This window comes from Podarcis liolepis, assembly GCF_965112155.1.
Source record: "Podarcis liolepis genome assembly, chromosome: 1".
Classification (NCBI taxonomy): Eukaryota; Metazoa; Chordata; class Lepidosauria; order Squamata; family Lacertidae; genus Podarcis; species Podarcis liolepis.
This window is the reverse complement of record NC_139554.1, coordinates 41,410,282-41,425,111: the sequence shown is the minus strand read 5'-3', so window position 1 is coordinate 41,425,111 and position 14,830 is coordinate 41,410,282. Positions and strand designations below refer to the sequence as shown.

The following is a 14,830-nucleotide window of genomic DNA, read 5'->3' as shown; positions in this document are numbered from 1 at the left end:
AAGAAGCACACAGATGTGCTCTCCGATCTCTCACATAGCAACATGTGGAATGGTGGGCTAGTGCCGAGTTCATTGGCATGGCTCTTTGCTGCACGGGCATGTTTTTCAAATTACACCTTGTTGATAATAGATCAGATCAGTAAACAGAGCCCTCCAAGGAAATGACACAACATTCCAAACTCATTCACATGATGTTGGTAACAGAGGTTCTGTTCAGAATGCAAGTGTCTCCTAGCACTTGCCAAGGGTAGGTGTGCAAACTGAAGGAATTTGAATAGGACAAATAATTATGAAGTGGATGGAGAAAAGAGACCAAAAGCACTGCAAAGCAGAATCAGAACACCTCACCTGCAGAGGCAGAATTGGTCTTTATGAATGTATTTATTTTATTATTGCTCCTACTGCATATATAGCAATTGCCAGATGGTGATGTCTACAAGAAAGGAGGATGTGAACTACGGCATTGTGTTCCAGATATGGAAGGCGTTCACTTCTTAAACATACACTATCTCTGAACATGGCAGAGTAAATTATTCCAGCAATTCTAATGTACAAAGAGTTGTATTCTCTACCATCCTGACTCCCCAAAGCTACCCTATTGGATTCCTTGTTTGTGTTTCCTAGATACCATTCATCCCATTCATCATAAACAATCACGTAATAATTTCTTTATATGTAACTCTCTTACATGCAGGGAGTGGGATCACTCTTAGTTAATGGTATGTACAAACTTGGCCAGCGAAGACACTGGACGTTAAAAGCATCATCATTTCTAATGTAACTGACTGCATTGTAACAATGGCCAGAATCCAAAGTGGCAGGCATTGTGTTATGGGTACATGTGGGGAATCTTCAGCTTTCTCCTTCCAGTTACTCTCCCTCACCCTCTCCAAAAAGTCCCCTGAAAATCAGACCCTTCAAAGCAAAACCCAGTTAGGTACATGGGTATCAACCACCTCCCTCGCATGCATGCACACCTGGAATTGTTTCTAATGCATACATGGGCCAATCTTGATCACAGCCAATGTGATTTAATGTTCAATTAAAATCTGTGGGTCAAAGTTTGGCAGTTTGCTTGTTTGTGCCATCAATATGCACAGTGATTTACAGAGCTGAATGAGATAGGTCTCTGCCTGGAGCTTATAATCGAAGAATAAGAAGAAGAAAAAGGGGTGGTCAGTTAAGCTAAATGTACTTAGCTGCAGTTACAACAGAAAGCATGGGAATGTTCCACTGTCCAATAGAATTGGACAGCAATGTATTGCTCTGGTTTCCTTTGGACCACATCAGCAAGGCCGAGAGACCTGGACAGCCCAGCACCTCCATACACTACCTAGGCTTGCAGTGAATTTTGCTTCCAGGTTTAATTCAGAAAGGAAGTGTGCCTCAACTATTAAAAGCTTGAGAATCATTGGATTGGAAGGTATGAAATTGTTCTACTGATTGTTTAATATTGTATCTCAAAAGAGATCTTTAAGAGATTGTTAATTTAATTATCTAGGTTGAGATTAAAAATTGTTCATAATTGATGATAAAGTTGAAACAATTTACCCTGTGTAATCCTCCCTACCTAGTACTCCTAACATATGGAGTTGCTTCCCCATTCCATTCAGCAAGAAAATAATTTATCAAAATTCTAGCAGGCTTGGATATAGGACCCCACCTTCCCATGCAATCTGTAAAGCAGCTGCCCTTGGAAATGCGTTTATCTTGTAGCAATTATCTTGTCCTGCCTGCTTCTTTCATAGGCGTAGGCGTTCCCGGCAAATATATACTTACTCAGCTAGCTGTGACATGTCTAGCCTTCTCTTCACTTGGGTAGTATGGCACAAAGCAGACATAACCCTACAAGAGCTGCGAGAACTAGCAATTAGCTTTTGTGGCAAGCAAATGGACCAGTGGGTCTGGCTAATGAAATGTGAACCTCTTTAGTGGAACTATGGTGGTTCCATGACTTTTCACTACTAATGCCTTAAGGCAGCTTTTCCCAACATTGGGTTCTTAGATGTTTTTGGACTACAACTTCCATAATTCCTAGCTAGCAGGACCAGGGATCAGGAGATGATGGGAGCTGTAGTCCAACAACATCTAGGAACTCGAGATTGAAAAAGCCTGCCTTAAAGAAATAGTGTCAGTTGACATAAAAGGCGGATCCGTTCATATTGAGATTACCTGGGCTTATTGCTGAGCGAGGCTGGTGTGAAAGAGCTATTTGTGTTATCCAGGGCCCATAGGCAATGGACTCTCATTCACTGAAGGTTTTTAAACGGGTTGGATGGTCATCTGTCAGGGATTCTTTAGCTATAATTCCTTCATTGCAGGAGGTTGGACTACATGGGCCTTGGAATACATTCCATCTCTACAGTTATATAATTCTACATTTTGATGGCCTATATGCAGCTGCCGCTCTTACTTTCTCTTATAATAGTAGCACTTCTTGAGCTCGTGCTGTTGCAGGAATTAGAGTGACCACATGTAGTCCAGCAACTGTCTGAGGCAGCAGCTGATGTGAATGGTGCCTCCATGTGAGCCTGACCTAGTGGTTCAGACAGACACACAGGTAACCCTATAAGGCAGGGATGGAGAACCTGTGCTATTCCAGGTGTTGCTGGAACCCAGATCCCATTATCCCCAACTAGGGCTGCAAGTCCCCCATTCCATAGCATCATAAGAATAGCGTTGCTGGATCAGACCAAAGGTCCATCCTTTCAGTGGGAGCCTCCACGACTCACAAGTGCGACCTTGATGCTATACATGGGCTGAAGTCTAACCACCAAAATGCATCAATCACCAATAAAATCTCAGTACGATGCTGAAGATATTATTTTATTTAAATCATATTATATTGCATCACAAGGATATAAGAAGATAGGAAGAGCCTGGAGGATGAGGCATGTGTCCCATCTAGTGCAGCATCCTGTTCTCACAGTGGCCAATGAGACACCTGTGTGAAAACCTGCAAGCAGGATCCAGGCACAAGAACACTCTCCCCTTCCATGGTTTCCAGCAACTGGTATTCAGAAGCATATTGCTTCCATGATCCATGGGAACAGAGCATAGCCTCCATCATCCGGTCCTGAGAGATCTGCATTGGCTCCCAGTACATTTCCAGGCACAATTCAAAGTGTTGGTGCTGACCTTTAAAGCCCCAAACAGCCTCGGTCCTGTATACCTGAAGGAGCGTCTCCACCCCCATCGTCCAGCCCGGACACTGAGATCCAGCGCTGAGGGCCTTCTGGCGGTTCCCTCATTGCGAGATTACAGGGAACCAGACAGAGAGCCTTCTCGGTAGTGGTGCCCGCCCTGTGGAACGCCCTCCCTTCAGATGTGAAGGAAATAAGCAGCTATCTTCTCTTTAAAAGACATCTGAAGGCAGCCCTGTTTAGGGAAGTTTTTAATATTTAATGCTGTATTGTTTTTAACACTCAATTGGGAGCCGCCCACAGTGGCTGGGGAAACTCAGCCAGATGGGCGGGGTATACATAATACATTATTATTATTATTATTATTATTATTATTATTATTATTATTATTATTATGACTAGTAGTCTGAAATCCACAAATGAAGGACAGAATAGAAATTAATAAGAATAAGAATAATATTTGATAGACTTGTCATCTGTGAATTTGTCAAATTCTGTTTTAAAGCCATCCAAGTTGGTGGCCATCACTGTGTTTGGGAAGGGGTGGTGGCCAGGTGTGGGGAAAGGGGGTTGCAAAAGTGTCAGGGTTGGTTTGCAGAGTGAGCAGGTGTGTGTGTGTGTGTGTACACAAGGAACATTAGTATGTTTGCTAGTCCATTCAAGAACGTTAGGTGGCCTCATATTGACACGTGAAGAGTGATTTGCAATTTGTTTACGACCAAAAAAACAGCAGAGAAAGGAAAAGGGCTTCAGTGTAGTCAAGGCAATGTCCTTTGTCTGTCTTTTGTGGGTAAATGTTACACTTTCCCCTTCTGTTGCCCTCATTAAAAATGAAAGGCAATAAAAAAGGTCTACCTTTAGGAACCCGCTGCTAAAAAGGACAATTTCGCAGGCAATTTACAAATCATCTTTCCCTACTGAGTCTCTTCTGATAAAAGCTATTTTTCTGTGATGAACCACAGATAAACCCTACACTTTGGAACTCATTTGGTGGCCCCATTTCTATACCTTTGTAATAAATGGTTAATGAGCCAGATTGCAGCCATTTGCTATCAGTGTCTTTCCAGCTAAACTTTGTCCTGTACCTGCTGCTCCCCTGATAGGACGAAATGACTGTTTCAAAGACAATTACTGGCAGGATTTCGGCATCGGTTTTCTTTTAAATGGATTCATGCTGCCTATTCTCTGTTGTATATTTAATGTTCTCCCTGAAGTTAACATCTCTATATTTTTATTGCCTAATTTTTATATCACTTTCTAAGACAAGAGTTCACATAAGCTATCTAGAAGCAGACGTGTGGGATATTAAAGTAGTATATTCAGTGCTGAAGTAGGACATTAATAGGAAATTATTCCTCTTGCTTTTTGCTACAGCCTGAGTACTTTAGAAATCACAGCTCATTTGCTCCTTTTATTCCTATGAGAACAGAGCAAGAAGCATAAAAATATTATATTTTCTTGGGTGTTAATGAGTTGTTCAGCACCAGGAAAATGTGGACCCTATAACTGAAATAATTATTACAAAGTCCGGCAGTCCCCAGACTGCTCAGGAAGACTGTGATGATGATGTACTTAGGCCCACCCTATACTGAGACCTTACTAAAGTCTTGAAAAGTTGTGCCATGACTGGCTCACAAGTGGTTCATGACTTAAGATGAACCACACCAGCGCCACCATTTTATTTTACAGTGGTACCTCGGGTTAAGTACTTAATTCGTTCCGGAGGTCCGTACTTAACCTGAAACCGTTCTTAACCTGAAGCACCACTTTAGCTAATGGGGCCTCCTGCTGCTGCCACGCCACCGGAGCACAATTTCTGTTCTCATCCTGAAACAAAGTTCTTAACCTGAAGCACTATTTCTGGATTAGCAGAGTCTGTAACCTGAAGCGTATGTAACCTGAAGCGTATGTAACCCGAGGTACCACTGTATTTTATTTTGCTGTGTTTCAGTTCTAGTCTACACATGTCGCAGAATGAGGTGGAAAAGAGGTGATGCAATGGGCAGTACCACTTCATATTTCAGGCTGGGGGTCATCAAGTTCATATATAGGAGGATGACAAATATCATGCCTCTCCACAGTGGCTAGGAATCTGACCACCCATCCACATGTTCCCTGGGCCATTGCTCTGGGCGGCTGGCCAAGGTGCCTCGGCAGAGGAATCTGCTTGCTGGCATGGGCTGTCACAGCAGACCTGTGGGGGGGGGGCACCCTAGTTGGCTCAGAGGGAAGAAATATGGAGAAAGCAAGTGAGAGTTGCAGGGGGGGGGGGAATGAAGGAAGGGAGGAAGGAGGCAGAAGTGAAAGCAGCAAGCAGAGGAAGGCAGGCAGACCCACGGAAGAAGGGAGGGAGGTTGAGCAGAGGAAACCCAATCCCATGGCCATGGAGGAAGTCACAAACAGAGCTGCAAAGATGATGAAACGTAAACTTTTTGAGTTTCTGGTCCATCGTCTCTCCTGGCTTCGGAGGTGCTGATATAACCTTCACATACAAATCTTCACATAAAAGACATGTTGAAAGGGGAGGCCATAGCTCCCCTCTGCTGTTTCTCCCCAGTGCACCAAAGTATGGATTACTCACAAACACATTTGTTTGCAAACACACTTAAGCACTTGACAGACCATGAGGTGACAAGTTATGGCAATAGCTCTGGATGCAGGAGGAAGAAGCAAAGGTGACAGGGCGGGTAATATGGAGCTTTTCCACAATAGTCAGCCATCAGTGCACATGAAGGAAACTAGTACAGTGGTACCTCGGGTTACATACGCTTCAGGTTACAGACTCCGCTAACCCAGAAATAGTACCCCGGGTTAAGAACTTTGCTTCAGGATGAGAACAGAAATTGTGCTCTGGCGGCGCGGCGGCAGCAGGAGGCCCCATTAGCTAAAGTGGTGCTTCAGGTTAAGAACAGTTTCAGGTTAAGAACGGACCTCTGGAACGAATTAAGTACTTAACCTGAGGTACCACTGTAGTGCTCTCTAGCATGCCCCATTTCAGGTGCAATATACAGTAGTATTCAACTCATGTATTTTCTTTTTTTATAGTATATGTATTGTGGGTTATTTATGCATCTTTAATACTTGTCCTAAATTAATGTATTGTTTCTCACTGGTGCTCAGGTGTGGTCCTTGACAAAGATGCCAAACCTTGACACTAGCCCTTGCAGCTCTTCCTTCTGTATTGATCCTCCTAGCTATTTTTGGACAGGAATTGGAACAGGGATTATTCTGTTGTCCCTCCCTCCCCAAACCAGTTGATTCCACACCAGTGCGCTGCCACCCACCACCCCCATCCCCTGCTGAGATTCACTATTCAGAATAATTTCATTAGTGATAACTTTCTTACAATGAAGGGAACTTTGGCCTTTAAAGATGCCTATTTGTGGATACGTGTCAGAGTAAAGTCCACCAACCAGAAGACTGATACACTGGAAATGTAAAGCTTTGTGAAGACGGCTGGCTTTTCCACAGTTAAGATAGAGATCTTGGGCTGAGCTGTTTACCTAGACTGCAGCAGTAGGCAAAGTGCATATCCGAATAACTACCCTATAGATTAACGTGCAGCTCTCACCTGGCCAGTTGTCAGTTTAAACAAGAAAGGTAAGATTATTCTATTCTCTTTATTTTATTCAGTTCCCTAATCTAAAGCTTCCTTCTATATTTACTGAGGAACTTTAATGTCAGAAACAGTAAAGAAGTATTCTTTATTCTAGGGAGGAAAAACCCTGTCTTTCCACCCTTTATGAAATCCTGTTTTGGTTGTAATGAATTTATGTGTTTTACTGGTTTTCATAATGCTTATTATCTTTTCATAAACTGCCATGGGAACCTAGGGTGAAGGTTAGGTAAGAAATCTTACAAGTAATTCAATCAATCAATCAATCAATCAATCAATCAATGTAGGAACCCTCTTCTAGGGTTGCAGTCTTATACACACTTAAGTGGAAATAAGTCTTGCTGAACTCTTTGGAACTTACTTCTGAGTGGACATACAGTATATAGGATTAAATTTCTCAAAATTAATGAGAATTTGAATCTTGGGTCAAATTCATGCAGTGGAACTATAATTTTGTACAGGATTGCAGCCTTAGTCATAGAAAATCATGAGCTCATTTTGAGATCACTGCTGGTGCTTTATGTGAAAATGTATTCAACATTTGGGCCGAGGGGGAACACATTGCTTTTGGAAATATACCAAAAGAGTAATTTCTGCATAGGGAAGACACAGCTCTCTCCCAAATATGATACGAAATTGTATATTACTGCTTGGGATTAAGTTAACAGTTTGATAGGTGTTGAAATTAAGAACAAGTTGGCTTGAAGTACATTTTAAAGCTTCATGGAATTCAAAGGGTTTTTTTTAAGTGCAAGTAGTGGTTTGCACTTGTTGTTGTTGTTGTTGTTGTTTAGTCGTTTAGTCGTGTCCGACTCTTCGTGTGCCCATGGACCAGAGCACACCAGGCACTCCTGTCTTCCACTGCCTCCCGCAGTTTGGTCAAATTCATGCTGGTAGCTTCGAGAACACTATCCAACCATCTCATCCTCTGCCATCCCCTTCTCCTTGTGCCCTCATTCTTTCCCAACATCAGGGTCTTTTCCAGGGAGTCTTCTCTTCTCATGAGGTGGCCAAAGTATTGGAGCCTCAGCTTCATGATCTGTCCTTCCAGTGAGCACTCAGAGCTGATTTCCTTAAGAATGGAGAGGTTTGATCTTCTTGCAGTCCATGGGACTCTTAAGAGTCTCCTCCAGCACCATAATTCAAAAGCATCAATTCTTCGATGATCAGCCTTCTTTATGGTCCAGCTCTCACTTCCATACATCAGTACTGGGAAAACCATAGCTTTAACTATACGGACCTTTGTTGGCAAGGTGATGTCTCTTAATGAACAACAAAACATGAACCCTGATGGGCACTTGTCCATACATAAAAGACTGAAGTGTTGAGGCTTGAAAACACTGTCACCTGGACATTATGCTGTGGAGTAACAATAATCTCCACAGACAGCTTGTCCAGAGCTGACGTTTCTGGATGCTTAAGTTCTTTATTTCTGTGCAAAGGCTTTCTTTCAGATGTGGTCCAGGGAATACAGCACATCAGTTCTGATAAAGGAGAGGTGTGCTTTTTAAAATGGAAACCTTGACATGACATTATTTTCTATCAGCTCTTCCCGTGCACTCAATTGTGCTATATCACACTGATTGATAGCAAAACAAGATGAAACGACTTCTGTGTGACAGGAAAGTTCTACATGTCAAAGAAGTAGTCTGTCACAAATGCACTGCGACATGTTTTTAAAAAGCCTTGTGTTGCCAAAGAGAGGAAAAAAAGCCCCTTTTTTGGCAGATCTTGAATGCTGAAACCAGGTGTTTCAATTTCTCTTCAAGAATTTCTCTCTGGATGCAATCAATCTTTTAATGCTAAATGCCAGGCTCTGTTATGTTTGCAGCATCCAGCGACCTGAGTGAAAGGCATCTTCAAGGGAGAGAATGAATCTGGAAAAGTCAGCGGGATTTTTTCTGCTGCTACTCTTTCAATGTGGACCAAGGACAACTGCAGAAAAGGCCTTTGAACTTGCTAATTCTCATCTGATTCCGCCAGGAGGCTATAAGAGACTGATCAACATTAACGCAGAAGGTAATTGTGGTATGCCGGGTATGTGTGTGATTTAGGAAAGGGCAATCAAAATTACGGAGGGATTGATTAATGTTCCCTATGAAGAAATGCAAAAGTGGGGATTTTTAGAAGGGGAAAAAAAGTGTTTTCAGGATGTGTGCAGAGAATTGCTACAGAGAACATGGACAAAAATGTGTTTTATCCCTTTCCCCTAATACTAGAACTCAGGTTCTCAAGATGAAATAGATTGGCAGTAAATTCAGGAAGTCCTTTTTCACTTATACTAACTTAAAGAAAGCACTTCCACAAGATATGGTGATGGTGACCTTTGGTTTAGATGGCTTTAAAAGGAAGATTGGGCCTCCAAGCTACAAACTTGGTCATCTCACCTCTTATACACCCTGCCAATCACTGGGCACTGCAGGTGAGGGCCTCCTACAGATACCGTCTTATCAGGAGGTCTATTCCATACAATGGAGGAATCAGGCATTTCATGTTGTGGCACCTACCCTTTGGAATCCCCTCTCTTGAATATTAGACAGGCACCACCTCTGTTGTCTGCTGAAGACCTTCATCTACAATAAGCCTTTTAAATTGATATTTTCCCCAGTCAGCATATGTACTGGAATTGTTTTTAAGAAGATTTTATTATTTTATCATTTGCTGTTTGCCATCATGGGCTCATTTGGGAAGAAGGGCAGGGTATAAATTTAATAAATTCTAACAATAAACACAGGGAAAGTGCAACCCCATTCAGAATAAATTGTATCACTCCACCCGGATCTCCCAGCTTCATAACCTGCAGCACCTCTGTCTCATCTGAATTTACACCTCAGTTTGTTTACCCTCATCCACTCCAAAAATACATTGAGACATCTTTTTCCAAGACTCCTTAGGATTTGCAGGCAGAAATGAGAGTTAGAGCTGGTTGTCAATCACATACTGGTGATTTTGAAGAACAAACCTCCAGATTATTCCCCCCCACCCAGCACACACATGGTTTCATGTACAGTAGGTATTATACAACATGGAGGCCATAAACCTGAGGCACCCCAAAGGCCAGAGGGCTTGGGGTAGAACCAAAGTCCTCCAGCACCACTTTCTGGTACTGATCCTCCAGGAAGGAATAGAGCCAAAGTAATACAGTGCATCCCATACCCAACCTAGCAGGATTGTCCAGAAAGATAGCCTGGCCAATAGTAATGAATGTCATTGAAAGGTCAAAGAGAATCAATAAGTCCCCTTGTCCAGTTCCCCTGGTCCTCCACAAGGGTGACCAAGACTGTTTCTGTCTCAAAATGAGTCTGAAAGCCCGGCTGGAATGGCAACAAATAGCCAGTTTCCTTCAACATGGCCTTGAGTTGAGAAGCCACCATGCTTTCTATCACCTTGTCCAAAAATGATAGGCTTAAAGATGGGCAAAGTTTGTCACAGAGGGTTCGGTCCAAAGCTTGAGGTTTCTCAAGTGTGACCTCACCACCACCTCTTTCAGCACATGCCCTATTTCCAGGAGGCACTAACCTCAATTTATATTTTTTCTTGTGCTCATCACCATAGAAGCAGGGGGCTTCCTGAACAGCATTTTGTAATCTAAGCATAAAACTGTTCTTATTTAATAAGAAATGTGATGGTTTTCGTTTTCAATTTATTATAAGGATCTCTGTACCTTTTCTATGGGTTTTCTATGGGTAACGTATAGTTCCCTTTTCTTCTCACAGCTACATTCCTTGGTGTTCAATTATCTGGAACCTAGGGCTAAGACAAATACAGTGGAGGTTGGTCCATTGAGACTCTCAACAAACCCGGTATCCTTAGCTACATCCAGTCTAGTGGGTGGCACTGACTTCCAGCTTCCTCCTTTGCCTTAGTTTCAGTGTTGCCCTTGTAGAACTCAGCAGGAAGAGGATGGGGACAAAACCAGAATTAGCTGGCCTTGGCTATTATTGACGCCATCTCCACCTACTGTTGTCCTTCCTGCCTTCTGTGTCTCAGGGAGCATCAGCCTCCACTGATTCTCCACTGTGATACAGCTCCATATGTTGGCCATGTCTAATATGGAAATAGCTGTTTTTCCTTCTGAGAGGAAAGAGGCACCCATACCGCACAGCCAGTTCAGGGTACTTTTCACTGATGGGTAGATGCAGTGCCAAGCAATTACGAACTGTTCCATTCCTTAAGTGTGTATCAGAGTTCTTAGGAGTTGGGGGTTCTGTACTGGGAGACAAATAATAGTTGTCAGAGAGGAGATTTCTGCAAGAACTATTATTTCTTTGTTAAGAGACACGGATGAAGGGGAGCTTTGTAACACATCCTCAGAATCTCTAACGATAGGCTGAGTCATCTCCTCCTCCTCCACTTACAGAGATTGAAAAATTAGCTCTAATCAACCGTAACTCTTCCAGCTCTCAAAGTTGCGACAACCAGCAAACAAGGGACACATGGTGTACTGTTTCCTATTTGCACATCTCTGTAGCTAAACAAAAGGCACATGCCCAATTTCGAGAATATAGCAGTTTCTCCCCCCACCTACACACCATGCATTTAAAGCTACCCAACACACATTTTAAGCATATGACTTCCTCCAAAGACTCCTGGGAACTGTAGTGTGTTGGGGTGATGGGAATTGTAGCTCTGTGAGGGGAGGAACTACAGTTCCCATGATTCTCTGGGGAAATACATTTTAAATGTGTATTGGATGTGCTTTAAATGTACAGTGTGGATCTGTTTCTCTTTCTCTAATGTTAAACCTAGACTTGACCGAAGTGAACTTTTGTGTGTGTAAAACTTCACACTTCACAACTGATCTTGCTTTGAACAATTTGCTGACTTGTCAAGATATATATTTGACTATATAAATTTTGTTTTCAATCTGCAGAACTGTAAACAAAGCTTTTGTCCCTTCAAGGTCATTTTAAGCCCTTCCTAAGTAATGTACGGGATGCGGATGGTTCTGTGGGTTAAACCACAGGGCCTAGGACTTGCTGATCAGAAGGTCGGCGGTTCGAATCCCCGCGACAGGGTGAGCTCCCATTGCTCAGTCCCTGTTCCTGCCAACCTAGCAGTTCGTAAGCATGTCAAAGTGCAAGTAGATAAATGGGTACCGATTCCGGCGGGAAGGTAAACTGCATTTCCGCGCGCTGCTCTGGTTTGCTAGAAGTGGCTTAGTCATGCTGGCCACATGACCTGGAAGCTGTACGCCGGCTCCCTCGGCCAATAAAGTGAGATGAGCGTCACAACCACAGAGTCGGCCACGACTGGACCTAATGGTCAGGGGTCCCTTTACCTTTAAGTAATGTACGCAATGCTTTTTTCCAGGGTTTTGAAATTAACACTTTGTGTTTTGTACTGGATTTTCTTTGTTTCCTTTTAATAATTAATTTTAATAATTAATAAATTATTTATGATGAATTGTATTTACCGTATTTTTCGCCCTATAGGACGCACTTTTTCCCCTCCAAAAATGAAGGGGAAATCTGGGTGCGTCCTATGGGACGAATGCAGGCTTTCGCTGAAGCCTGGAGAGCGAGAGGGGTCGGTGTGCACCGACCCCTCTCGCTCTCCAGGCTTCAGGAAGCTCTGCGCAACCCTCGGGAGACCGGCTCTGAGGGTTGCGCAGAGCTGCCTGCAGTCCCCGGCTCAGCACAGCTCTGCACGGCCATCGGGAGCGGGGCGCTAAGTCCCGCCCCGCTCTGGATGGCGGCGCGGAGCTGCCTGCAGTCCCGGGATCAGCGCACTTCTCCCCATCGCCAGCCCCACAAGCTCGGGGGACAGCGGGGAGGCAGAGCGTGCCTTCCCACTGTTCCTCGACCTGGTTCTTCCAGCCCCGCACCTGGGGGGGGAAACAATTTTTTTTCTTTATTCCCCCCCCCCAAAAAAACTAGGTGTGTCCTATGGGCCGGAGTGTCCTATGGAGCGCAAAATACGGTACTCTTTGATGGTAACTTTACTCTTTTCATATGGATTACTACTCATCAACCTGTATGATATTGCATGAGCAAATATTTCTATTCTTATCCATACATTGTTATTACCTTTTGTTTACGACGGTGCTTAATAATAATATATTTTTAAAATTGTAGTCACATCACAAAAAAAGAAACTATGTAGAACTGCACAATATATGTGCCTCAGATCCTGACAATTTAACAATTTCTTACATTTGAGGGGGAAAGTCCATTCTTGTGGAAGCTTTTAAGCCAAGCTTAGAGGATTATAATGTTAAGCATTCATTTATTTCCATGCAGAATATCCACGAGACTGCAGTGAGATCTTTAAGCAGTCTGAAGAAAACTCCAGAGATGGTCTATATGTCATTCAGCCAGCAAAGGAGCCTATTGGCGTGTACTGCAACATGCAAGATGGTGGCTGGACAGTAATTCAGCACATTACTGCCAACAGTACGGTGGACTTCGATAGGACATGGCAGGACTACAAACATGGATTTGGCACAATTAACGACAACTACTGGTTAGGCAATGAATACATGCATCAGCTAACCAGCTCTCCAAGGCCATATACACTTAGGATTAAACTTGTAGACCTAAATGCCAATATCAAGTGGGGAGAATATGAGCCCTTCCGCATTGAAGATGAAGCTTCTCAGTACCGAATCAGGCTTGGTCTTTATAAAGGTAATGCCGTTGATGCTCTGTGTCGTGACACAGAAGCGTATCTCCACGACAACCAGATGTTCACAACCAAAGATAGAGATAATGACAACTATTTTCAGAACTGTGCCAAACTTGAGTACAACGGGATTGCTGGGGGAGGCTGGTGGTATGATGCTTGTGCTGGAGCGAATCTAAATCGCAGGAATGTCATCTACTGGCAGCAGGACTGCAACAAAGAGCACATGTGCAAGTATGCCTGGATGATGGTCAAACCAGCCGACCACAGCCAGGAGTGGCTCAAGGCTTGCCCTGCCGAGAAGGAAGAATTGTAAGCAACAGTAAGAAATTAAATCCAGGTGGAGAGCTGCTGTTTCTTCAACTTGTATGTAGAAGCCGCCTTTTTCCTTTGCTGGGATTGTGTTTGAATATAGAAATGAAATTAGACCCAGCACAAAAATAAAGACCACATGACAAGATGTGAAAAATGGAGGACCCCAGAATTTAATTCCCCTGTTCCTCCCATTGCAGTAGTAAATCTTGAGTGATGGCCCAATAGTGTGAGAGAGATCTAGACATTATGAATATTCTGGGAGATGTGAGTTAAATTCACAAATTATAGTGTGCTGATAAGATTACCAAGAGGTTGTGAGCGTAAGTAACAGAGGATAAGTGATAGATTGAAAATATGGAGAGACAATTAAACATATAAATCCATAAGATATATTTAGCAATCAGGATAAATGAAATATGGATATTACATAGGCTTAAAGGGAAAGGGTATACATTAGGGACCTTGAAAAATCACGAGACTTGCAATTATTTCCTCTGTTCTTCCCCACTGTTGCCCGTGAAAATACATATTTTCTCTTGCCTTTCATCTTCAGCAGTTCATTCAAATAGTGTTGTTTGAGCTGTTGCTGTCTTCAAAGGAAGGAAGGAAGGAAGGAAGGAAAAACAAAAGCAATTACTTTAAAGTCACAAAGCTGCATGATCCCATTGAAACAGTTTGCTGTATGAGGTTCCTCAGGTTCATGAAGTGATAAATTAGGCTCTTAATGATAAAGGTTCACAGCACAGCAAAAGAGTTGAGAGGCCACAACAATATATCTTTTTTTTTGTCCATATGGCAGTTTGGCTGCTATTGTGAGCAAAAACAGGGTTGCTTGTTGTCAGGAAGATTGCAGCACTAGATCCTTCTGTAAGTAATTAATCACCAAATACTTCATAAAGGCAGAAGAAATGGTAGCTGATAATATGCATTATTTTCAAGAACAGTTCCACTTCATGAATGTTGAAGGAGATTGGATGCACTAATGTGCATATCTGAGATATTCCATCCAACAGAGGGCAGTGATGTATATGAGTATTATCAAGAATATTGTATTGCAACACAGTTAAAGATTCATCTTTTGTGCAGGGACAGTTGCAAATGAATCATAATTTCACAACACCTGTTTGTGAAT

At 42.8% G+C, this 14,830-nt stretch overlaps 1 protein-coding gene across 2 annotated transcripts; it reads left to right on the top strand.

The window, feature by feature from the left end:
* The first annotated feature begins 700 nt into the window (after nucleotides 1–700).
* LOC310709854 (fibrinogen-like protein 1) lies at nucleotides 701–14,315 on the top strand. Of its 2 annotated transcripts, none has more exons than XM_083509898.1 (3): nucleotides 701–835; nucleotides 8,591–8,778; nucleotides 13,002–14,315. In XM_083509898.1, exons 2-3 carry the CDS (start codon nucleotides 8,631–8,633, stop codon nucleotides 13,697–13,699), a joined length of 846 nt encoding a protein of 281 aa, XP_083366024.1. In that variant the 5' UTR covers nucleotides 701–835; nucleotides 8,591–8,630; the 3' UTR covers nucleotides 13,700–14,315. The 2 variants fall into 2 exon arrangements, with proteins under 2 accessions (XP_083366024.1, XP_083366023.1); XM_083509897.1 differs by lacking the exon at nucleotides 701–835 and adding an exon at nucleotides 6,557–6,743.
* Nucleotides 14,316–14,830: the final 515 nt, after the last annotated feature.